The sequence below is a fragment of the Myodes glareolus genome, chromosome 1 (assembly GCF_982192425.1).
Source record: "Myodes glareolus chromosome 1, mMyoGla1.1, whole genome shotgun sequence".
NCBI lineage: Eukaryota > Metazoa > Chordata > Mammalia > Rodentia > Cricetidae > Myodes > Myodes glareolus.
In genome coordinates, this window is record NC_142026.1 from 56,665,200 (window position 1) to 56,688,394 (window position 23,195).

A 23,195-nucleotide genomic window follows, 5' to 3' on the forward strand; every position below is an offset into this window, starting at 1 on the left:
ATACACATAGTATAACAGAAATAACCTTAAACTTGTATAATAAACAAAAATCCATACCAATGAAAAATATTGTGAGATTAAGAGTTGTTTTTTGGATTAAAGTAGATTCAATAATCTACCCTTCCCCCCATATTTCTATATCATATCCCCCTTTCTTCTTTTAGAAAGTGATCTCTGAATTTTACTCCTTTTTTTTAGCCTTCTATTTTTACTAAAACCAATGCCAATTTGTAACCAACCCCCTTTAAATAATAACAAACATTTATAACCAATATTTTGGGAATATGGGCATAATTCCTTAGACTACTTTCTTTTGATTGGGGGAGCTAATAATCTTTGTGAATCCCTGAGAAAATTTAGGATTATGATCAAGTTCTGAGTGGAGTATCTTATGAGACTGGATCATCTTAGTCAGTCCTGAGTGGATTATCTTCTGAGGCTGGATCATCTCTGTTCTGGGTGTTGGATCACCTGGGCTATCCATTCCCATTGGAGATCTTTTTTAGGGAGTCTTCTTCAATCAAACATGATTTTTCTTATTACAAAATGAATCCACAGCCTCTCATTTCTTGTAAAAACAAAAGCATAACCTCTCCCCCAGAGTAACAGATCTTTTGACTTAAATTTTGAAGTCAAGATAATTTTTAAAACACACAGGTTGGTTTAATATAGCAGTTTTCACAATCCAAGGTCTTTTAGCAGCCAAAACAATTTAAAGATAATACAATAATATAACAATCCAGATTCTTTGTATATTTTATTTTTGTGACTTATATATTTTATTACTCTATTTCTTTTTAAGTACCTTTTCTTTTCTACCCTTTTTCTTTTCTTTCCCAAGCATGCATGCATGTATGTATACACACACACACACACACATACACACACACACACACACTGTAAACTGTTGAGGTTTTTTTCTGTCTGAATCTGTCTTTACTGCATATCTCTATCTTTTTCTGACCACATGAGCCTTTGAACTGCCAAGGATCAAAGTGGTGCCTTTGGCAACTGGTTCCACCCCATTCCTTAATTTCCTAATAATCTAGCTTCATGGCCAATGTACTAGCTAGAGCCATGTTTACCACTCCAAATCTGGCAAGTTTCTGAGTCTTTGCTGCCACTGAGTAGTGTGCCACCCACTGTTTACAAACTCCATTTAAGTGTTTGGTAGCAGGACCTCTTTAAAACGCTACGTGGGGAAGTCATCCCTTAAAGGAGCTGTGCCTGTTTGTTGCTAGCAAACAGAGCCTAAAAAAACAAAACAAAACAAAACAAAAAAGCAGTTACCAAGAAATCAAGTTTGACCATTTCTGTGTATTTAGAATCCTTTTTGAAGCTTTATGTGGAAATTCTTTCCAAACATTTGGGTGCCATGTGTAAACAGATGTTCACTGTCCCAGAGCCACTCGGTCTCAAATACCTGGCAGCTGCTTCCCAAATTGCTGCCCAGTGGCTTTTATTACTTGAATGATAGTTAAGGCTTGTTACTACCTAACTCTTATGTAGATGAAATCTGTCCCATGGTCCCACAGTCATTCAGTCCCAAAAAACACACAAAGGATTAATTATAAGTTATAAATTATTAATTATAAATTATAAATTACAAATAATTATTAATTATAAATAATTATAAATTATAATTACTAATTATAAATAAATTATTAATGCTTATTAATAAGCCTACTAGCTCACATTTATTATTAATTAGATCTTACAACTTAAATTAACCCATAATTCTTTAGCCACATGACTTGATACACTTTCTCAGTGAAGCATTCTCATCTTGCTTTCTCTGCATCCAGCTGGTGACGGTCTCTCTGCCTTTCCTCTTCCCTGAATTTTCCTAGGTCACCGTACCTATACTTGCTTCCTGGCTACTGACCAATCAATGTTTTATTAAGTTAATATGAGTGACAAATCTTTACAGTCTACAAGAAAATTATTCTGCAGCACTCTTACACTTAAATAAACACATAATTCTTATCAATGTTCAATCACGTTATTTGGTACTTTTTCTCAGCAAGGCATTCTCATCCTCTCTGTTTGCCAGCATTTCTGACTCTGCCCTTCCTCTGTCCAGAATTCTCCTGGTCTGGCTTCTGTGCTCAAGCTCTTTCTGCCCAGCTACTGGTCAATCCGTTTTTAACAATGAGTATAATCCACAGCAGTATGTTTGAGTTAATGTTCATAGTGTGTTATTACGTATCATTTAGTATTCATGCCATTCTTTTTGCTTATGTAAATACCAGGTGGGGTTTTGTTTTGTTTTGTTTTGCTTCCTTTCCTATGTGTCTAACATAGAGGTTTCTATCTAAACTTTCTGACAGAAGCATCATTTTGTTTCAGCAGTATTTTTTAGATTTGTGTATTTCACCTGTGTGTATGTCTGTACACCATGTATGTTCTTGGTGCTCATGGAGGTCACAAGAGAACATTGCATTTTCTGGAACTGGAGTTACAGACATTTGTGAGCTGCTGTGTGTGTGCTGGAACTCGAACCTGGGTCCTCTATGTAAACAATTGTTCTTAACCTCTGAGCAATCCCTCCAGCCCATATTTCAGCATTTTCAATGTCATCATTTAAGGGTTCCCACTTTTTAATTTTTTTTATGGAAGACTTTGTGAAAAGTATGGTAAAGGAATTTAGATTGGTTGTGTTAGGTGACTGGATCTGCTCATTAAAGTGTGGGATTCTCTGGTGTACTGTCATCACCACCCAAGACAGCTCAGAGCTTTTGGGTCCTGTTTAGGTAACAACCATGCTCTGAGCCTATCCCAGGATGGCAACCACAAAATCATTTCTGGTTCCTAGACCCTGAAAACCTTTTGTCCCCTGATATTTAGGGTATTAATACCTTTTTGTCCATTTTAATCAATTTTGTTAATTTTTAATTCTATGAGTACTAATGTTTGTCTGCACTCATGAGGTCTCACCAGCTGTGAGACTTGCACAGGATTGAAGACAGGATTGAGCCTGACAACATTCCATCAAGGTCTCCAACCTTAACTAAGTTTATGGCTGCTGGGGGAGGGGAATCATTTTTCTTCAGTGGTGTAGCCACTCAAGTTGCCTATGCTCCAGTAACTACTACTGAGCCATACTCATGCAAGCAGTGCCAATTAAACTCAGTGGGTCACACACACACCATGAAGGCAGGAGGGGTCCTGTTGGGAAGAGGTTAATGGAGGATGATATGGTCAAATACATTACATACATGAATGAAATTATCAAGGAAAAAATTAAAACTATTAATCTGTAACATCTTGGAATGGGCAGCTCTTTTCTAAATTAAACTTACAGTTTCTTAGTTCTTAATATAGTGAGATATTTTTTAAATCTTCACTGTGTTTATATGTGTATGTGCTCAAGTGAACATGTAGGTCAGAAGACAACCTCCAATGCTGGTCTTTGTCCTTTTTTTTTAAAGACATGCATAGACACACAAACATCCACACAAATAATCTTAAAAAATAAATCTGGGAGCCGGAGAGATGACTCAGTGGCTGCTCTTCCAGAGGACCTGGGTTCAATTCCCAGCACCCATATGGTAACTCACAATTGTTTGTAACTCCAGCTCCAGAGAATCTGGCAACCTTACACAGACATACATGCAGGCAAAACATCAATGAACATTAAATAGATGATAGATAGATAGATAGATAGATAGATAGATAGATAGATAGATCTGGTCAGCATGTGGTGCGGGAGAATTGTCTGTATTCTGTCAATCATGTTTTAAATAAACACTGATTGGCCAGGCAGGAAGTATAGACAGGAAAACCAGACAAGAAGTAGAAGTGATGCAATGAGAACAGGAGAATTCTGGGAAGGAGGAAGCTGATTCCTCCCAGTCCTGTGCAGACCACCGAGGAAGCAGGATGTAACCTGCCAGCTGAAAAAGGTATCGAGCCATATGGCTAAAATAGATCAGAATAATGGGTTAATATAAGTCATAAGAGCTAATAAGAAGCCTGAGCTAATGGGGCAATCAGATTATAATTTATGGAGACCTCTGTGTGATTTTCTTTGGGGCTAAACAGCTGTGGGAACTGGGCAGAACAGAAAAACCCCAACAAGCAGACCTTCATGTTACAAGCATGAATGAATATAACTTTATTATAGTAAAGATATGACAGAATTATCCCAAGTTATAAAGTTCATAAATGATAATAATCTCAGAATAACATGCACATGAAATATACTTAAATGTTTTAAATATGTACATTTACTCACCATTGCTGAACATATAATACTAAAAGGTACCAAGAACTGAATTTGCATGATACTCAGCACTGACCTAAATATATGCTTGCATCATCTAGAATTGTCATTCACCCACAAAACATGCCTGAAAAGGAGCTGGCATCACCTTTCCCTTTAAATGTCCAGTTCACCTCCTTTGAGATTCTTCATTTACCTTTACAACTGAAACTTTTCAAATGTAAGAATTATGCTAAGTTCCACATGGTTCCCTTTTCTTCCATGGTATATATACATATATATATATATATACACACACACATATATATACATATGTTATATATGTAAAATATATTACGTATCTCCCATAACCTTGGTCAAACATGGTTTTCTTTTTCCTTTGAGACAGTCTCACGGATTCCTGGCTGGCCTTGAATTAACTACGTGGTCCAAGCAAGACCCTGAACTTCTGATCCTCTTATCTCCACCTTCTGAGTATTAGCATTTCAGGCATGGACCGTGATACCTGATTATGCAGTACTGGAAGCCAAACCCAGGGCTTCATGCCTGCCAGGCAAACACTTGACCAACTGAGCCACATCTCCAGGCCCTCACAGGACATTTTAAATGCAATTCTGATGTTTTAAAAATTCTTTTGGACTTTCTATGTTGTGTTAAAAAAAACAAGCACTTCTAAGTTTTTCTAGAAAATATGTGCTCCACATATAAAAATCATGTCTTGAATATTTTACACATTTACATTTCTTTGCAAATACTCTAAAATAGAGCTATAGCCACTTCTCTCGTAAGGCATCTTTACAGCACACAAAAAGCCCACTGGTAAAGTCTTTCCTAAATTAACATAGACTATATCATGACCCTGGATGACAGGCATATTATTTTGCCCAGAGGTCTTCTGGTATTACACTTAAGGGGTTTTTGAAAAGAAATTATTGTAACGAGTAGAAATAAGTTAGCTTTTCTTGCTTCTGTGTCACACACAGCCACAGCAGTGAAGAGAGGGAAAATACTGTCTTCATAAGTGCCCTCCTGGGGGGAGGGGGGACTGGGAAACAAGAGCACTCGGACAGCAAGCGCAGGCTCTGGGTTTCACACCACACAAGAGTACAAACGTCCAGCTGTCAACCCAAGTTTACAAGATCACGAAGTCACTCTTCTCATACTTACGGGCGCTGCATCAGTATGGACTTCCTGTCACATGAGAGGCGAGTCCAAAATAAAATCTCTCCACATTCCCTGGACATCGGTGGTTCCCTGTTGTATGCGCTCCTAAGGCCGTGGTTCTGAAAGGCTTCTCCACACTTCTTGTCTCTTTTGAGTATGTTCTTTCTACCAATTAAGTTCAGAATCACCAACAAGTGTTCCCACATTCCTTGAACTCATTTTCTTAGCCAACATGTCACAGATGTCCATTCAGTTCTGAAACATAAAGGTCTTTCCGTATTCCTTACATCCAGTTTTTTCTCATGAATATTCTCACTTCGAACAAGTTATGAACCCAAGAAGGTCTTTCCCACCACTTATACTTGTAGGGTTTCCTACCACCATGGAATAACTCACATGACAGTTATAGCGAGTCTTTCTATCCCGCCAGCCAGCTCCCAAATCAGACTTCTTATTATGAAAGTGCAGCTGATAGCTTAGGCTTGTTCTTAGCTAGACCTTATAACTTAAGTCATGCACTTTCTGCCTCATGGCTTTATGACTGCATCTCCACAAAGCCCATCCTGCTTGCTCTTCATCTGGCTAACCATTCCGCCCTTCTTCCCAGCGTCCTCTCTACCTTGAAAATCCCTCCTGAGCCATTGACCAATTAGCTTTTTTATTAAGTCAACCACAGTGACATTATCTTCACACAGTGAAGATATTCCACAGGAGACAGTGGCTTGAGTTACAGATGAAGGCTTTTCTAAAGCTCGGTCCTAGGTTCCCTACCAATGTGGGCATTCTAGTGCTGCGTAAAATTTGAGACACAAAACAGGCTTTTCCAAGAGTTCTGCCTCAACTTGATTCCTCATCAGTATAAATCTTCTGACACTGATTGAGCTGAGCCATGAGTAGAATCTTTCCAACACTCCTTAAATTGATAAGATTATTGACCAGTGTGAACTCTCTCATGCTCAGTAACATCTGGCTGCCAACAGAAGGCTTTTCCGCATTCATTACACCCTTGGGCTGTTCGACACTGTGGATTCTCTGATGTTTAATAAGATGTGACTGCTGGATAAAGGCTTTTCCACATTCATTGCATTCATAGGGCCTCTCCCCGGTGTGGATCCTCTGATGCCGAGCGAGGTCTGAGGCAGAGGCAAACGCTTTCCAACATTCCTGGCATTTGTAGGGCTTCTCACCGGTGTGCAGCCTCTGGTGGCGCGTGAGTTCGGAGCTGTATCTAAAGGCCTTTGGGCACTCCCGACATTGAAAACGCTTCTCCCGAATATGAATTGTCTTAAGATCTCTATCATTTGAACGCCAGCTGAAGTCCTTGCCATTCCCTTTATATTCATTTGCTGTCTTCCCAGGCTGAAACTGAGAAAGTTCTGAACCACAAGCAAAGGTCTCCGCAAATTCCTTATCCTCCCAGAATTTCTCACCAGAACGAATCAGCGACTGCTGAGGGTTTTCTAAAGCAGAACCGAAGGCCTTCTCCCCTCCGCTAAAGTCGTGCGGCTTCTTAATGTGACTTTTCTGATGTTGAGTGAGGTGTGCCCCGCGAGTGAAAGCTTTTCCACACTCCTTACACACATAAGGCTTTACTCCAGTGTGAACCCTCTGATGCCGGCCAAGGTCTGATCTGCAAATGAATCCCTTCCCGCATTCCTTACACTTGTAGGGCTTTTCGCCGGTGTGGATCTTCTGATGGCGGGCCAGATCCGAGGGACACCGGAAGGCCTTCTCACAGTCCTGGCATTTAAAGAGCTTCTCCCTGTTGTGAATTTTCTTCAGGCTGCTGACAATGGAGCGCAGACTAAAAGCCTTGCCACATCCTTGACACTCGTATATTTTCTTACCAGTGTGGACTGTCTGGTACTGAGGAAGCTCTGAATCTGGAAAAAGCGCCTTCCCATTTTCCTTATCTTCAAAGAACTTCTCACCGATGTAAATTAACTGCCGTTGGGTATGATCTAAGGCAAAACTAAAGGAGTTTTTGCATTCTTTGCATTTCCGCAACTTATCACCAGTGTGGATTTTCCTGTGCTGGCTTAATTGTGAGCCACACGTGAAAGCTTTCCCACACTCCTTGCACACGTAAGGTTTCTCACCAGTGTGGATTCTCTGATGTTTGATGAGATGCGACTGCTGGATAAAGGCCTTCCCACATTCGTTGCACTCATAGGGTTTCTCACCAGTGTGGATCCTCTCGTGGCGCGTGAGGTCTGAGCCGCAGCTGAACGCCTTCCCACACTCCCGGCACTGGTAGGGCTTCTCTCCGGTGTGGATCCGGTGGTGGCGAGTGAGGTCTGAGCTGTAGTTAAAGTACTTCCCACACTCCTTACACTCGTAGGACTTCTCCCCCGTGTGAATCCGGACGTGGACACTGAGCAGCGAATGGAACCGAAAGGCTTTCCCGCACTCCTTGCACTGGAAGGGCTTTTCCCCCGTGTGGATCCTCTTGTGTCCGGTAAGACTGGAACGGAAACTGAAAGCCTTGCCGCATTCCTCGCACTGAAACGCCTTCTTTGCAGCGTGAAGCACGCGGCACCGCGCCAGTCTGGCACCAGGAGGGAAGCTCTTTCCACACTTTTCGTCTTCTTCAAATTTCTCACCCGGGTGAATTAACTGGAGTTGGGTGGCGCCTGCGGCAAAACTATAGGACTTTTCAGACTTGAAGTCACTTGCTTTCTCTTCTATATTTAGTCCTGGACACTGATTAAAAGCTGTGAGCTGATTCAAAAAGGGCATTTCTTCATCGGTAAGCGCCATCTGCTTAAAGCATCCCTCTTGACTCTCCTTTTGTGCTGGAACTTGACCTTTGCCCTCCCAGTCAGCTCTAGGACAGGAACCTTCAAGGCTGTGGTTTGTATCGGTTTCCATTACTTCCCACTGGGATAACTGCCTTGCACATTTGCTAGTTTTTGGTAGAACTTTCTTCATCTGCCACATGGAATCTATATCTGAAAGATAATAATGTAAATATATACTGTTTTACTATCCATATAGAAAAAAATGCCCTCAAAAGCCAATGGTAAAGTAAATCACACAAGAAGTGAATGTCTTAAAAACAAAACAAAACAAAAAACCCAAATCTGGACAACATTAAAAGGACAAAAAAAATAAACAAAAATTTCAGAGAGTTAATTTTAGAAGGGAGGAGGGATAACTTAGAATTTACTTAGGGGGATTTTATAAAAAGTAAGCACCAAGAGGCACAAATGGAATAATCAAGTAGCAACAATGTAGCATAGCTCACAGTTTAGTTTCTTCCATCTTTATTTTAATGACTACACAGGCTGCTTCCTTCATGGCTTTTTTTTTTGTTTTTTTTTTTTGTCTTTTTTTTTTTTTGTTTTTGTTTTTCGAGACAGGGTTTTTCTGTAGCTTTGGAGCTTGTCCTGGAACTAGTTCTTGTAGACCTGGCTGGCCTCGAACTCACAGAGATCTGCCTGTCTCTGCCTCCAAGGTCTAGGATAAAGGTGTACACCACCACTGCCTGGCCTCCTTCATGGCTTTTAAAAATTTATGTATTTATTTTATGTGTACAGATGTATGCCAGAATGTATGTCTGTATACCATGTATGTATGTGCCTGTGCCCAATGAGGCCAGAAGTTCACGTGACCCCCAGGATTGGAGTTAGGCAGGTGTGAGACACCATGTGGTGTTGTGAATCAAACCTTGGTCCCCTTTAACAGCGGCCAGTGCTCTTCCACCGAACCATCTTTTCGGCCCCTCCATGCCTTTTAGTACAATAGGAGACAAAAGCATATCCAGTCTGGCTTAGCCAAAGACAAATTTATTTTTAATATATTATTATTATTGTATATGGAGAGAGAAAGACAGAGACATAGACAGACAGACAGACAGACTGGGTGCATGTGGCAGTCACTGTATGTAGGTGTGACTGTGGGCATGCATATGCCACTGTAGACATTCGGAAGTCACGTGTGTATGTGTGTGTGTGTGTGTGTGTGTGTGTGTGTCTGTGGACATGAACATGCCACAGTAGACGTGTGAGGCCAGTTCTCTCCCACCACGTGTTTCAGGGATTGGACTCCGGTCCTCGGAAGTGTAGAGCAAGAAGCATTTCTACCTGCTCTGTCATCTTGTAGTCCTGGTCCACTGTGACGACAAAGCCCCCAGCAGAGGATGTGCTGAACTACCGATAATGGCCATCCTCACCCGTGGAGGGGAAAAGGGAGAAACACAGGAAGTGGCCAAGTGGGGCTTGTCTTGCCAGGCATTCTCCTGGTTGCCTCCCTTTCGCCCTGACCTCTCTGCAGGTAGCTCCTCCTAAGTGGCCCACACTGTTTTTACTTACTTTTAAGCCACCAACCTAAAGGTGTTCTTTTCCACCAGGCAAAAATTTCTGAATAAGTTCCTATTACGGAAAATAGAAGGCTTATTAATATATACTCTTTCTCAATGCTAGTAAATCCAAGCTGAAACTAAAAACTGGTAACTATGTGTTTAAACAATGACCTCATGAGCTCAGGAAACACACAAGGAAGGAGACAGTAGATAAAGGAAGGCAACTCAAGAGGGCTGCGTGTGGTGGCATTATAGGAAGGAAATCGTAGCTAAAATGATTAATAAGTTTGCAGATTTTTAGAGAGTAAGGAAATTTATAAATACCTAAACAGAAAAGGAAACAGCAAGAGATGGGAAGGCATTTGAGCTACATCATTTAGAAAACAATGGCCACTAGAGAAAGAGAATGACACTTCCCTTTCTGTCACGTGGGGGACCAATAAGAAGAGGATGGCGCTAAAAGTGGACTGGAGAGAAGGCGAGGCCGGAAGGGGTGGACACGCTCCGTGCTGTGTCAGAGGCCATCAGCCAGGGACGGTGTGCCCTGCGCCAGCGTGCCAGAGGTGCTGCTGACTCAGCAGCCAGACTGCTGGATGACTGCCCCAGCCGCCACCACTCACCTGGGTAAAACCTGCTGGTCTCACTGCCCAAATCCACGGAGGCATCTTGTTCTTTTTCCACAGGGAACACACGTGGTTGATAAATGCAAAGGCCTGCATGTAAGATAAAACATAGGAAGAACCACATGATAAGAACTCCAAACCTTTTATCTGGTGCCTTGGTGACGAAGGAAGAGGAACGATGACGAGAAGGGCAAGGAGAAGGACAAAGCATTGTGGGAGGTCCCCAATGATGACAACCATCTTCTCAAAAACCAATGTCTAGGGTGAAACTGAATCTTACCTACTGAGACAAGGTGGCTGTAGTTCTCCAACATCACATCTCTGTACAAACGCCTCTGTTCCAGGGTCAGACATTCCCATTCTTCCGGGGAGAAGTCTATAGCCACATCTCTGAACGTCATTACCTGCCATACAACAGCCCCAACATTAATGATAAAATTTAAACAAATTATTTAGATGGAAGGGAAAAAAGGTGGCAAAGGGCAGAGCAGGGAATGGAACACAGATGAGCAAAACCTGGAGCTGGCCGTTTGTGGTTCGGGAGGGAAGGAGATGGAACCATGGTCAATCATGCCAAGAGCCCATAGGCTCTCAACACTGCTGCTCTGGGGCTGAAGAGATGGCTCTGTCTGACGGCTCAGTGGCCAGAAGTGCTTGCTGCTCTTCTACAGGGCCTGAGCTCGGTCAAGCCCCATACTGGGCACCATACTCCAGGGGATCCAGCACCCTCTTCTAATCTTCACTAGCATCTATACACACGATAGTCACAGAAGTGCACAGACATACACATTAAAGAAATAAACTGTAAAAACAAACTATTGTTTGGTCACAGCATCCTTATAGGTTTCTTATGAGGAACACTGGGACCAAAGGGTGGTAGCCCAGAGATATCCTAGAACTTTATGGCAGACATCATGGAGAGACTATGCCTGTCTGAAATCCCTAACTCCAGATCATTGCATGATATTTTGTTTGTGTTCTCACAAATAAAGCATGCCTGGAGATCAGAGGGCAGAGCTAACCTCTAGTTAACCATAGAGGCCAGACAGTGGTGGCACACACTTTAATCCCAGCACTTGGGAGGAAGAAGCAGAAAGATCAGGGGGTCAAGGCCACCCTGGGCTATGTGAGATTGAACCAGTCTAAAAGAGAAACAGAGGCGGTGCTGGCTGGCTCACACCTTGGATCTCAGCACTTGAGAGCTCACACCTTGGATCCCAGCACGTGAGGCTCATGCCTTTAATCTCAGCATTACAGAGGTAGAAACAGGAATATAAGGCAGGAAGAGTCAGGCGCTCACCCATTCAGTCTGAGGATTCACAGGCAGAACTGCCCCCATTCGGTCTAAGGATTCACAGAGGTCAGAAGTTTCTGGTGGAGGCTGCTCTGCTTCCCTGACCCTTTCACCCTAGGTACCTGACTCTGAGTTTTTATTGTTAAGACTAATTAGGATCACGCTTCACCCGACATATGTAAAACATGAGAAAATGTGGACATTTTATGACTGCTCATTTTATTGTTTGTTCTTTTAAGACAGGGTACTTTTAGCTAAATTTCCCATCGGTTTAAATTTAAAGAATTCTTTACCAATGTATTCGCCAAATCCTGACTTTCTGAGCAGAATGTGCTGCTCCCTGAAGCAAGTGCCAACCAGCTAGCTTCCTGCGGATCCCCAGGTCTCTGCACACTAGGTGTTTCTGCCATGACTTCTTAATGCACTGGAAAGCGCCATTTGCGGAGACAGCCCGGAATAGCACCGAGCGCCACAGTGCTCCCGTCTGTATGCAGAGTGAGTGCAAACCTTCTTCTGCTGTCTCTTTGAAAAGGCACTCCAGGATGTGCTTGCTCTCTGGTGGTGTATTCCCCGATTAGATATGCGTTCAGGTCTAACAATTAAGGGCCACTGATGGCCAAGTGGGCGAGATAAGGACTCTCAGCTGAGGGGAGAGTGCCCGCAGGGGAAGCCCTGGGCTGCTCACAGCATGGCTGACCTGGAGTCGGCTCGGGTGAGTGGTTTCCGAACAAGGGACAGAAACATTCCCATGAGGAGAAAGGATTTTTTTTTGGGGGGGAGGGGAATACAAACTCACATGGGCCATGATTTAAAACTCCTGGATGTTGACCAGTTCTCTTCTTGGTTCTGATCTTTATGAAGCCAACTCCTGAGGAAACAGAGCACAATAAAGGGAATCGTGAGATCCCTGGCTTTCCAGAGACCTCTTCCGTGGGTGAGGGAAAGGCCATCTTCTTCCCTGCAGGAAGGTCAAGAGGGATTGTGATGAAATGCTGGCCCCACTATAAACCAAGAAAACCCCGACTAAAACAGGATGGAGCTATAAGCCACTTAGTTGTGTCAAAAATCATTCCATAGCTGGGCAGTGATGGCGCATACCTTAATTCCAGTACTGGGAGGCAGAGGCGGGTGGATCTCTGTGAGTTCGAGGCCAGCCTGGTCTACAGAGTGAGTTCCAGGACAGCGAGGGCTACACAGAGAAATCATGTCTTGAAAAACAAACAAACAAAAATCATTCCATAGATGAGCATATGACAAGGACATTCTGATTGAATCTAAATGTCTCAAAAAACTCTTCAAAGCTGGAGTTAGAAATCTTCAAGCAGAGTGGAGCTCTCCCTTCTGGGAGCTACCTGAGCGACCTGGACTCCTCTGTTTGTCCAGGACACCACGTCCTATTTTCTCCACGTCTAACAAACTTACTGAGTCGTTTTCACCTAGAGCATCTAAGAAGGGTCACACCCTACACCTGAAGACAGTTTTGAGGCTATAACACGCCTGAGGAAACTCAGCATGCAGTCAGTGAGACAAGCATACACACAGCCCATGGATGTCCCATCAGGGCTCTACAGAACTGGGCACAGTCTAGCTGCACTGCCAGTCCCCACGACCCTTCAGTCTCCGATACAAGTCCCAGCTAGTGCGCTTTAGCTTGGGCCTCAGGTCTCACCTCTGGAGAGGGAAATTACTGCTCTCTTAAAACCTTCATTTTTATGAATGAGCTCTTTGCCTGCATGTATGTCTACGCACCATGTGTGCCTGGCGCTCCCTGAGGCCAGGAGACAGCATCCACGTCCCTGGAACTGGAGCTGCACATGGTTATGAGCTGCTGTGTGGGTGCTGGGAACTGAACCCAGGTCCTCTGCAAGAGCACTGAGTGCCCTTAACTGCTGAGCCATCTCTCCAGTCATGAACACTACATTTTGAAAATGAGATTTAAACTTCATTAGAGAAGGAGAAGAGGCAGGAGAGATGACTCAATAGTTAAGCACACTGGCTGCTCTTGCAGAGGATTTCCAGCGAACCTGGGTTCGATTCCCAGCATCCACATGCTGGATCACAGATATCTGTTAACCCCAGCATCAGGGGACCAGCCATCCTCTCTGTGGGCATTGCATGCAGATGGTACACATACACATAAAATAAAAGTTAAAGAAGAAAAACAACAACAACAACAAACCCAAACCAAAACAAAGGCCAGGCATGGTAGCGAGCACCTTTAATCTCAGCACCCAGGAAGGAGAGGTAGGAGGATCTTTGTGTGAGTAGCCAGGCCCACATCTCAAATTCCCGACCAGTGGGAACTACACAGCAAGACCCCGCCTCATGAATGAATGAATGAATGAATGAATAAATACATGGGAAAAAAAGAAAATAAAAACAAAGGTGGGGGCTCCTTGGAGAGATGGGTCAGCAGTTAAGAGCACTGGCTGCTCTTCCAAAGATCCTGAGTTCAGTTCCCAGCACCCTCAAGGTAGCTCACAACCATTTGTAACGAGATCTGGTGACATCTTCTGGCCTGGGGATACATGTAGACAGAACACTGTATACATAATAAATAAATAAATAAATAAATAAATAAATAAATAAATAAATAAATACATCTTTTTTTAAAAAGGCAAGTGGGGGAGGAGGCTGTGAGAAGGCAGAGCAAGGGCACAGTGAAGCTCCTGAGGACTCTGCGTCCATTTTCCTGGGACACTAAGGGTTTTGTGGTCATGACGGATCTTTGAGAGAAAAGTGAGGAGCTACTGAGCAGCTGTGGCGCGAGACACGTCGTGTTTGGGGGACAGAGGGACTTGAGAGTAATTATTCCACAGTTTGAAGGAGGAACGGTTCTAATCCCACATTCCTCCTGAAGCCATGGAGAGGAATCAGAAATAAACAGAGCCTACGTGGATGCTTCAGCCATGAGAAATCCTCACTCTGTGAGGAGTGGGCCAAACACTGAACACAAGGTTCTAACAGATAAGATAGGACGGGTGGGTTTCCGTGAGCTCTAGGCCGGCCAGGGCTCCACAGTCAGACAATGTCAAACAACAACAACAGATAGAGAGAGAGAAGGGGGAGAAGGAAGAACTAAAGAAGATGTAAGGGAGACTCAAGGTGGCAAACCAGAACCACTGCAGACTGGAAGTGTACACCGATACCCAGCTGTCTAAACAAATACCATGAAAGGACACAATGGTTTGGGGAGACGGCACAAAATTCATCAGTACCAGAACATTCCCTAATAAAAGCATTAGATTAAAAAGCATGAAGAGGAGAGGCACTGGGGAGGCTCTTGCAGAACATCTGGTTTGATTGCCCGCACCTACGTGATGGTACACAGCACCCCCAATTCCAGTTCCAGGGGATCCAATGCCCTCTTCTGACCTCTGCAGGGAACCAGGCGTGCTCGCGGTGTACACACACAGGCAAAATGCTCGTGCATATAAAGTTACAAAAAGTATTTTAAAAACCATTAAGAGTTGTGCTAAAAAGGTCAACTGCCTGTAACCAAAAGGAAATTCTCACTTTAATTAGACCTTCCATCCTGAAAAACTTAGGATTTTTAACATAATTTGTGGAAAAAGAAATGAGAGCTTCAAGGACTATAGCTAACCAAACAATTACTCATTTATTTTGGCTTTTTGAGATGGAGTCTCACTATATATCCCTGGATGGCCTGGAACTTACTAAGTAGACCAGGTAAGCCTCTAACTCACAGAGGTCGCCTGTTTTTGCCTCCAGAACGTAGGGATCAGGGATCAAAGACTTGTGCCACCATACTTGGCTCATCAATTTTTAAAGATACAAAGAGTAACCAGAAGTGGACACACACCTATAATCCCAAACTTAGTAGACTGAAGCAGAAGAATCATTACGAAGTCAAGGCTAGCCTGGACTGCATAGGAAGATCCATTTTCAAAGGGGGAAAAAAAGCAAACTATATATTGCTATAACATAAGAACTTTGAAAATATTCTCAAAAGTCCCTTCTGAAAAATATAATAGTGCCACACAGAAACAAACAGAAAAAAAAATCAGCAAAATAATTGCAATAGACTGAACACATTAAAATGTGAATCTACATGAAAAGCAAGGTGTGAGCTAGGGTAGCCAGCATCCTGAATGGCCAGCACTGTGTGCTAGCCTCCTTTACTCAATAGGGTGGACTTCTAAATAAGTAAGATACCGTGGGGTGGGAAATGTAATTCAGTGTGTGGAGTGCTGGCCCAGAATGTTCTTGCCACTGAGTGTGACATCGCTTTCCAGAACACACACACACATACACACACACCCCACAGGGCAGGGCAATTGCCCACAGCTCCCATATTAATCCCAAGTATGCACCCTCAACCACCAAGTTTCCATACTAACCCCAACTCTGTCAGCCCAGAACACCACCATATCCTCTTCAGAACTCCACGCTCCGTAGGAAAGCCCTTCACCCCCGAACTCGGTTTCCATGGTCATTCTGATTCCGGTCCTTAAAATGACACTCGCTATACCCCACACATCCTAGACGGTCCAAGAGATTCAGGCCTGAAGCCAATTAGGTTGGAACTCGCGGAAGCAGCTTGTTTACAGTGCACTCTGGGAAATGTAGTCCAACTCTGTATAGTCTATAACAAAAGACTAGATCACAATCATCAATTTACAGGCTCTGGCTTTAAAATCCATTACGTTCATCGGCAGAGACCACCCCTCACACAACGCTAACAACTGTTCACGAGAGTTTCAGGAATTTCAGGTCACATTAAGATGGCCAATGTCCGAGATCTACATACTGCTCTTCCTTGGCTATGCAAACGAAGCCCCTTGCCGTCTTAGGACCTGCAACATCCACGGATGTGATGGTTCCTGGGAAATGTAGTTCTCTGTCTGGGAAGTAGGCGAAACCGGCCTCAGAAAGATGGCCAATAAATGCTGGGGGGCACTGACAGACACAAGGGTTGCTGCTACAAGGTCTTGGAAAACAGCATCGTGCTAGAGGTGAGTTTGAACTGTCTCTACTCCAGCCTTAAACTGGCTGAATCACTACACCTTGTATCACACGAGCACCTGCCTGCTTTAGGCGGAAACAGGAAAAGGGTAAATTTTACTTGGTGCCAGCCCCAGATCCCGGTGTCCTAGCTAAGAATCTGCGAAAATCCTATCTTGAACTCAGGTTTAGTACCTCTTCCATTCTCAAACAGAAATACCTCAGTCCCATCTTCCAGGCAATCTCTTAAAAATTGTTATTTAGTTGGTTATCTATTTATGTGTATGGGTGTTTTGCCTGCATGTATGTCTGTGCCCCTGGAACTGGGGTTACAGGTAATTGAAGGTGGTGGGATTCAAACCCAGCTCCTCTGCAAGAGCAGCAAGTTGCTGAGCCATCTCCCCATCTCCTTCAATTTCCCTTAAAGCGCGTGTTTTAAAGGCCTGATCATGGTTACATTATTATTATCCGGTATATTGACACCATTCTAATTTGCTTAAGTCCTCAAAGAGGAGGAATGGTAACCAAGAGTTCACATTGATTAAAAGAACATGGCTTCTCAGGAAATCTTGAAGGCTTTTCAATGGTTTCAGTCCCTCAGTGACTACGTGTCCTATGTATGAGTCTCATTTGGCTACTTCACTAAAAGCCTCCTCCACTGTTCTAGCCACCCATCAGTCTCTCGTTCAAACTAGATTCCACCCAGTTCAGTGAAGTTATAATCTACCTGAGAGAGAATGACATAAGACCTGGATTTTAATTCAGACACCAGCTGACCAGCAGGCTCCGACTTATCCTGTTGGAGGCCAGCACAAACTACAGTCCATCTCAAACATAAACAAAAGCTACCGCTTGACAACTGAGCATGCTCTTTAATCACGCTACCTTATATACATTTGGTTTATAGATGGTGGCCCGCAACTGTAATCTCAGCACTGGCAGACGGGTCTCTGTGGTCAGCACAGTCTGCATAGCAAGTTCTTGACAGGGCTACAGAGAGGCCATGTCTCAAAAGGAAAGGAGGGAGTGTTACAGCATTGAGTTTTCTAAACACTTCAGAACGACACTTTGCTGTCAAATCTGGATTACACGGACTAATCCACGGACACGCATGGCTGTGCTCCTCCGGTTTTCCGCACTGTGTCTCTCTGCAGCTTACTTTAGTTGCGCCTGATGTTGCTCTCTAAAGCTAATCACATCTCTGGGGAGGACGCGGTGGTTCACACCTGGTATCTCAGTCGTTAAGAGGGAGGGGAACTGTCTCCTGAAGGGTGACCAGGGCTAAATAGCAAGGTCGCCAGTCTGAACAAACTCATCGAAAGAACAGAAACCACCTGAGTACTGGCGGTAGAAGAACCTCGAGTTCAGGTCAACCTTGGCTATTAGGAGGCCAGTCTGAGAAGCTGGCCTGTGCCCCCTCAAGAATTCTCTGAGGAAGAGTACATGTCTGCTTGAAAGATCCTGGGCATGCCTCCGCCCCCAGCACACCTCACGGACAAAACACACTGTGTTTAAGAAGTCATAATGCCTGTGGACTGCCTTCGTGCAATTATCTCAGGGAAAATGAAAATGCTAATTAGTTATTATCAATTGTACCTTTTGCTCCCGTAATGTACAGGAAGAAACACAATTACTAATCGTAATTTGAAAAGAGAATGATTTGGGAGGCGTCAGATTTCTCTACGATCTCAGTCACTCGCGTAGTGATCCACCCAGTCACCAAGACCTACAAGAGCGCGCTCCACGCACAAAGCGGCACAGCTCGACCCCAACTCTCGCTCACGCGCGTTTTTTCTTACCTCGTAGTTTCTCTGCCGTTCAACTCCCCCCGGACCCAGCCGCACACGTCATCTCCCCATGATCTTCCTCACACATACTCAGGGTTGCCATTGCGGACTCTGTCACCTACAGCACGAGGCTAGCTTCCTCTTGGTCAAACAGCCCCACCTGCTTTGGTTTCAGAACCTGGGGTCCCACATTCGCTTTCCCGACCCCAACTTCCAGCAGGAAGCCGAATTCGGAACAGCCTCCCTGGTCAGATTTCCGCCTGGGGATTGGATGACTCAGCCCACGCTAGCCGCGCCCATCCGGTCACTGGCACTGTCTTGGACTACATTTCCCAGAAGACCGCGTGGTCCCGTTCGTCGCCCCTCGAGTGGAGGTCCCCTGGAAATTCACAATGCTGAGAGAGGGCTGGGTCCAAGAAAGACTGAACCATACCAGTTAAACCTGCAAGGACAATTTTCTTTAAGTGGGTAAAGGAGCTTACTGCCAACCAAGACTGATAACCTGAGTTCAATCCCCGGGGACACACGGTGAAAGGCGAGAGTCGACTTCTGCAAGTTGAGCGCTGAACGCCACACGCAAAAAATATTTTTTTTATTTCTTTGTTTATAAAAAGGAGTACTGTAACATGCTCGGCACAGTGGGTCACGTCTTCAATTCCAGCATTCGGGAAGCTGGGGCAGGAGGAGCGCTAGTCTGGGTTGTCTCTAAAAAATAAGTATTGCCAATAGTCAACTGAGGGCTTACAGCCAACCAGCAGGAAAAGGAGTGAAGCACTGGACGAACTTAAGTATCAATAAGGGGGATTCTTACCATGGACTCCAGTAACTTCTAGCTGAAAGCCAGGGAGGACGTCTAATGGAAATGAGGGTTCAGAAGAACCTGATCAAAGTCTGGTCTAGGGAGCCCTTGTCAGGGCTGGGATTTCCTCACGACTCCGATGAACAACCAAACAATTGGTGCCAGCTGGCCAAGCCACAACTTTGAGCCCAGACTTCAGCCCCTAGCAGTTTCCTACACTACATTTCCCAGACTCCCCTCGGCTTTGTACTTCCCTCTCCTGAAAACCTCTTTTGAGGAATGGGCCGCATACTTACGCTAGTTTTGGGGGAGAACTTAATTAGCTTCTTTAGGGATAACGAGGCGCCTTGGTGCCAAGGGTCTGGAAGATCCAGCCTGTGTGGAGTACGGAGGAACGAGCTGGCACAGGGGCATCATGAGGAGTGTAGTTTGTCATCCTGTGTCGGGGTGACAGTGAAGAGACTGTGAAGGCGGCAAGGATTACTTGATTGGTGATTAAGACTACACACACTTCGTGCGAGTGGACTGGTTGTGCTCCTCTGAGTGTGCATTCCCTGGGCTTATGTGTTTGCGAGCATCTGGCAAGCTTTGGGGGAGTATAAGGTGCCTCCACTGAGAGGTATGACATACCCCACAGTGTGCCTTTTCTACTTTGGGTGGGGTGTGTGGGGCAGATTCATGGCTGATAGGGATCTAAACTCACATTCTCCAGCATGCATGAGGACTTTGGATATGGGCCACCCTCCCAGGACTCCACCTTATTTTTTGAAACCATCTTTCCCTGAACCTGGAGCTCACTCATTCAGCAAGGCTGGCTGGAGGCCAGCAGTCCCCTGCCTTTGCCTCCCCAGCACACGGCCCACAGGTGTGTGCCACCTTGCCCAGCTTTTTACATTCGTGCTGGGGTTCCAACCTCAGGTCCTCCTGCTTGTGGCACAAGTACTTCACCAACTGAGCCATCTCCTCCGTGCCAAAAGTCAGTCTCTTTCCCTTATACCAGTAATGATTACAATAGAATGAAGAACAGTACTGCTTTCGGTATCCATCCCTCAAGGTGATGTACTTCGGGGTGAACTGAACAGTGAGCACAGAGGAGCTTCATGTAGGAGACTATAAAGTACTGACGAAAGACACACCATGTCCATGTATTCACATAAAGATTGCTGCGTGTGGATTGGAAATGAATGTTTACGTCTGTTCTTTCTAGCAGACATCGTGGCACCGACCAAGCACCTCAGCATGTCGGTGCCTGAGGCGAGTCGGGGAGGGTTAGAAAGTCGTGGGCTATCTTGGGCCGGTACAGTTAGACTCTCAGAAAGTATTTCCTTTCTAATTTGGTTGCTGAGGGTGGGGCTCAGTGGTAGAGTGCTCACCTATCATGTTCAAGCCTTGTGCTGCCCCTAGCACTGTGGGTAGAGGAGGATCTTGGTTTCCAACTTGGTCTGTAGATGCTGGTCAAGCACAACAGAATAACAGCTATCTTTGTTTAGTAGATATCAAGTTAATCCTAAGATTTCATGGAAAGCCAAAGGGACCAAAACGCTCAATTCAATTCTGAAACGATTCTGGAGAATTTACTTTTTTTCGTTTCAAGAGTTACCACAGTCATCAAGAGCTTGTGGGAGCTCATGGACTCTGGACCGACTGCTAGGGAGCCGGCATGGGACCAACATAGACTCTGCATCTGGGTGACAGTTGTGCAGTTTGGTCTTTTGTGGAGAGAGAGAGAGAGAGAGAGAGAGAGAGAGAGAGAGAGAGAGAGAGACAGAGAGAGAGAGACAGAGAGAGAGACAGAGACAGAGAGAGAGACAGAGAGAGAGAGACAGAGAGAGACACAGAGAGAGAGACACAGAGAGAGAGAGACAGAGAGAATAAACACACCTGTGCCAAGTTACTGTTACATTTTTCACCAATCAGGATTCAACTGACACAGAATGAACAACCAAATAGATTCATTTGTTCTTTTTGCTGTTAGGTTTTCTTTTAGGAACAGGCATTATCTTTTGAGGATTGTTACTTAGAGAGGAAGTTGGTTAGTTTCTGGAGAATTCCCATAGGAACTCCATGGGAACTTGAACTTTGTTTCATCTTACAGGTAAAATGGTTTGAAGTCAAAATGTTAGTGCTTAGGACAAGGGAGTTTTCGCCTGCTTCCTTCAACACCAGTAATCCCAGCACTCAGGAGGCAGAAGCAGGTGGATCTCTGTGACTTTGAGACCAGCCTGATTGACAGAACAAATTGCAGGCAAGTCAGGGGTACATAGTGAGAACCTGTGCCAATATATAAATAAATTTTAAAAAAAGAAAAAGGAAGGAGAGCCAAAGGAAAAAGAGGGAGAAAGAGCAATGCACACTGTGAGCTGCTGAGCCATCTTTCCTGCCCAAGGGAATGAGCATCTTTGAGGTTTCTAGCTTTCCAGGAGGGGAAGGTGAGCATCTTACAGAACTGACAGAAGAGTTTGGATGAGGCATAGATTGTTACAAAGTTACTCCCAAAACTTAGTTTTAGACTGCAATTTTATTATTTATTATGTATTTGTGTATGCTTATGTACATGTATGAGCAATGTTCAGTGCCTATGGAGACCAGAAGAGGCCACTGGATCCCCTGGAGCTAGAGATAGAGGTGGCTATGGGTGACCCAACATGGGTTCTGAGAACCACGGTTGAGTCTTTTGCAAAAGGGGTGTGTGCTCTTAATAACCACTGAACCACCTCTCTAGCACCCCTCCTTAAATTTTTATTTGGAGGGGTGTTTTCTGAGACAGTGTTTCATCATGTAGCCAAGGCTATCCTGGAACTTGCTATTTAGACCAGGCTGCCCTCAAAATCATAGAGATCTGCCTGCCTTTGCTTCCCAAACACTGTAATTAAAGGTGTGAGCCATCACACCTGCCTATTAATTTGAGATATAGGCTTACACTGTAGCCCAGACTGGACTGGACTTATAGTATTCCTATTTCTGCCTCCCAGGTACCGGGATTACAAGGATGGACCACTAATCTTAGCCTAGTTTCAACTTTAAAACCATGGAAATGTTTCATTTTTTTTTAAAAAAATTGCTAGGCGGTGGTGGTGCATAACTTTAATCCCAGCACTCATGAGGCAGAGGCAGGTGGATCTCGGTGAGTTTGAGGTCAGCCTGGTCTACAGAGGGAGTTCCAGGACAGTCAGAGCTACACAGAGAAACCTTGTCTCCAAAAATAAGGTGAAAAGTGGTGAAGACATCTATCTTCTACATGCATACATGCATGTATGAACATGCACATATACACAAGGATTAAAAATAAATCAGAAACAAAACATCAGTCCTTAAACATAGAAAATAACCAAATAAATCTAATTACAGATCATGATGTTTTAAGACTACAATTTTGGCTACATCTGAACAAACGTGGGAGCACAAATGTGGTCACATGCCCAGGTCAGAGGACAAGATCAAGTGCTGACCTTGCTCTTCTGGGAAACAGCATCTCTCTTGTTTTTCTGCTGCAGGTGCCAAGCTTGTGAGCTTCCAGGAATTCTCTCATGTCTGCCCCTCGTCTCCACTCAGAAACATTGGGATTACTGGTGTGTGTGCTATGGCCCGGCTGTTCCACGGTCCTGGGAATGCCAACAGCACATGTGCAGCAAGTGCTTTGCCACACGGAGCCATCTCTCCAGCCCTTGACTACCACGTTAGTGACTTTTCCCTGCTGTGTTCACAATGCCTGTGTGTAAATGTGGGTGTGTGCACTCCATGACAAAGGTCAGAGGACAATCTTAGGAATCAGGTTTCTCCTTCCACCTCTATGGGGGTTCACGTTGTCAGACGTACTAGGCAGTGCTGCTATCTCATCTCGCTGGCCCTTCAGTGAGTATTTAAGCACAGCGATGCAAAGCAAACTTCGGCTTCATTCCAGACTGTTAATGAAGCTGGCTTTACACTGCAGCACTTCATGTGTCTTCCAGAACAATGACTGTATTGTAAGAGAATCAAAAAAATTGCTATAAAGAAAACAAGAATAAAGTTTAAGATAGAGATATTGAATTTGAA

The 23,195-nt window shown here is 44.3% G+C and overlaps 1 protein-coding gene across 3 annotated transcripts; it reads right to left on the bottom strand.

The window, feature by feature from the left end:
* Positions 1-4,087: 4,087 nt before the first annotated feature.
* Positions 4,088-18,636, bottom strand: LOC125403400 (uncharacterized). Of its 3 annotated transcripts, XM_087906754.1 has the most exons (6): positions 18,374-18,636; positions 15,971-16,215; positions 12,406-12,477; positions 10,596-10,719; positions 10,313-10,405; positions 4,088-8,340 (listed from the first exon to the last, which is right to left on the bottom strand). In XM_087906754.1, exons 3-6 carry the CDS (start codon positions 12,412-12,414, stop codon positions 6,227-6,229), a joined length of 2,340 nt encoding a protein of 779 aa, XP_087762880.1. In that variant the 5' UTR covers positions 12,415-12,477; positions 15,971-16,215; positions 18,374-18,636; the 3' UTR covers positions 4,088-6,226. The 3 variants fall into 3 exon arrangements, with proteins under 3 accessions (XP_087762880.1, XP_048294667.1, XP_087762886.1); XM_048438710.3 differs by lacking the exon at positions 15,971-16,215; XM_087906760.1 differs by lacking the exons at positions 15,971-16,215; positions 18,374-18,636 and having other exon boundaries at positions 12,406-12,498.
* Between the last annotated feature and the right edge of the window lie 4,559 nt (positions 18,637-23,195).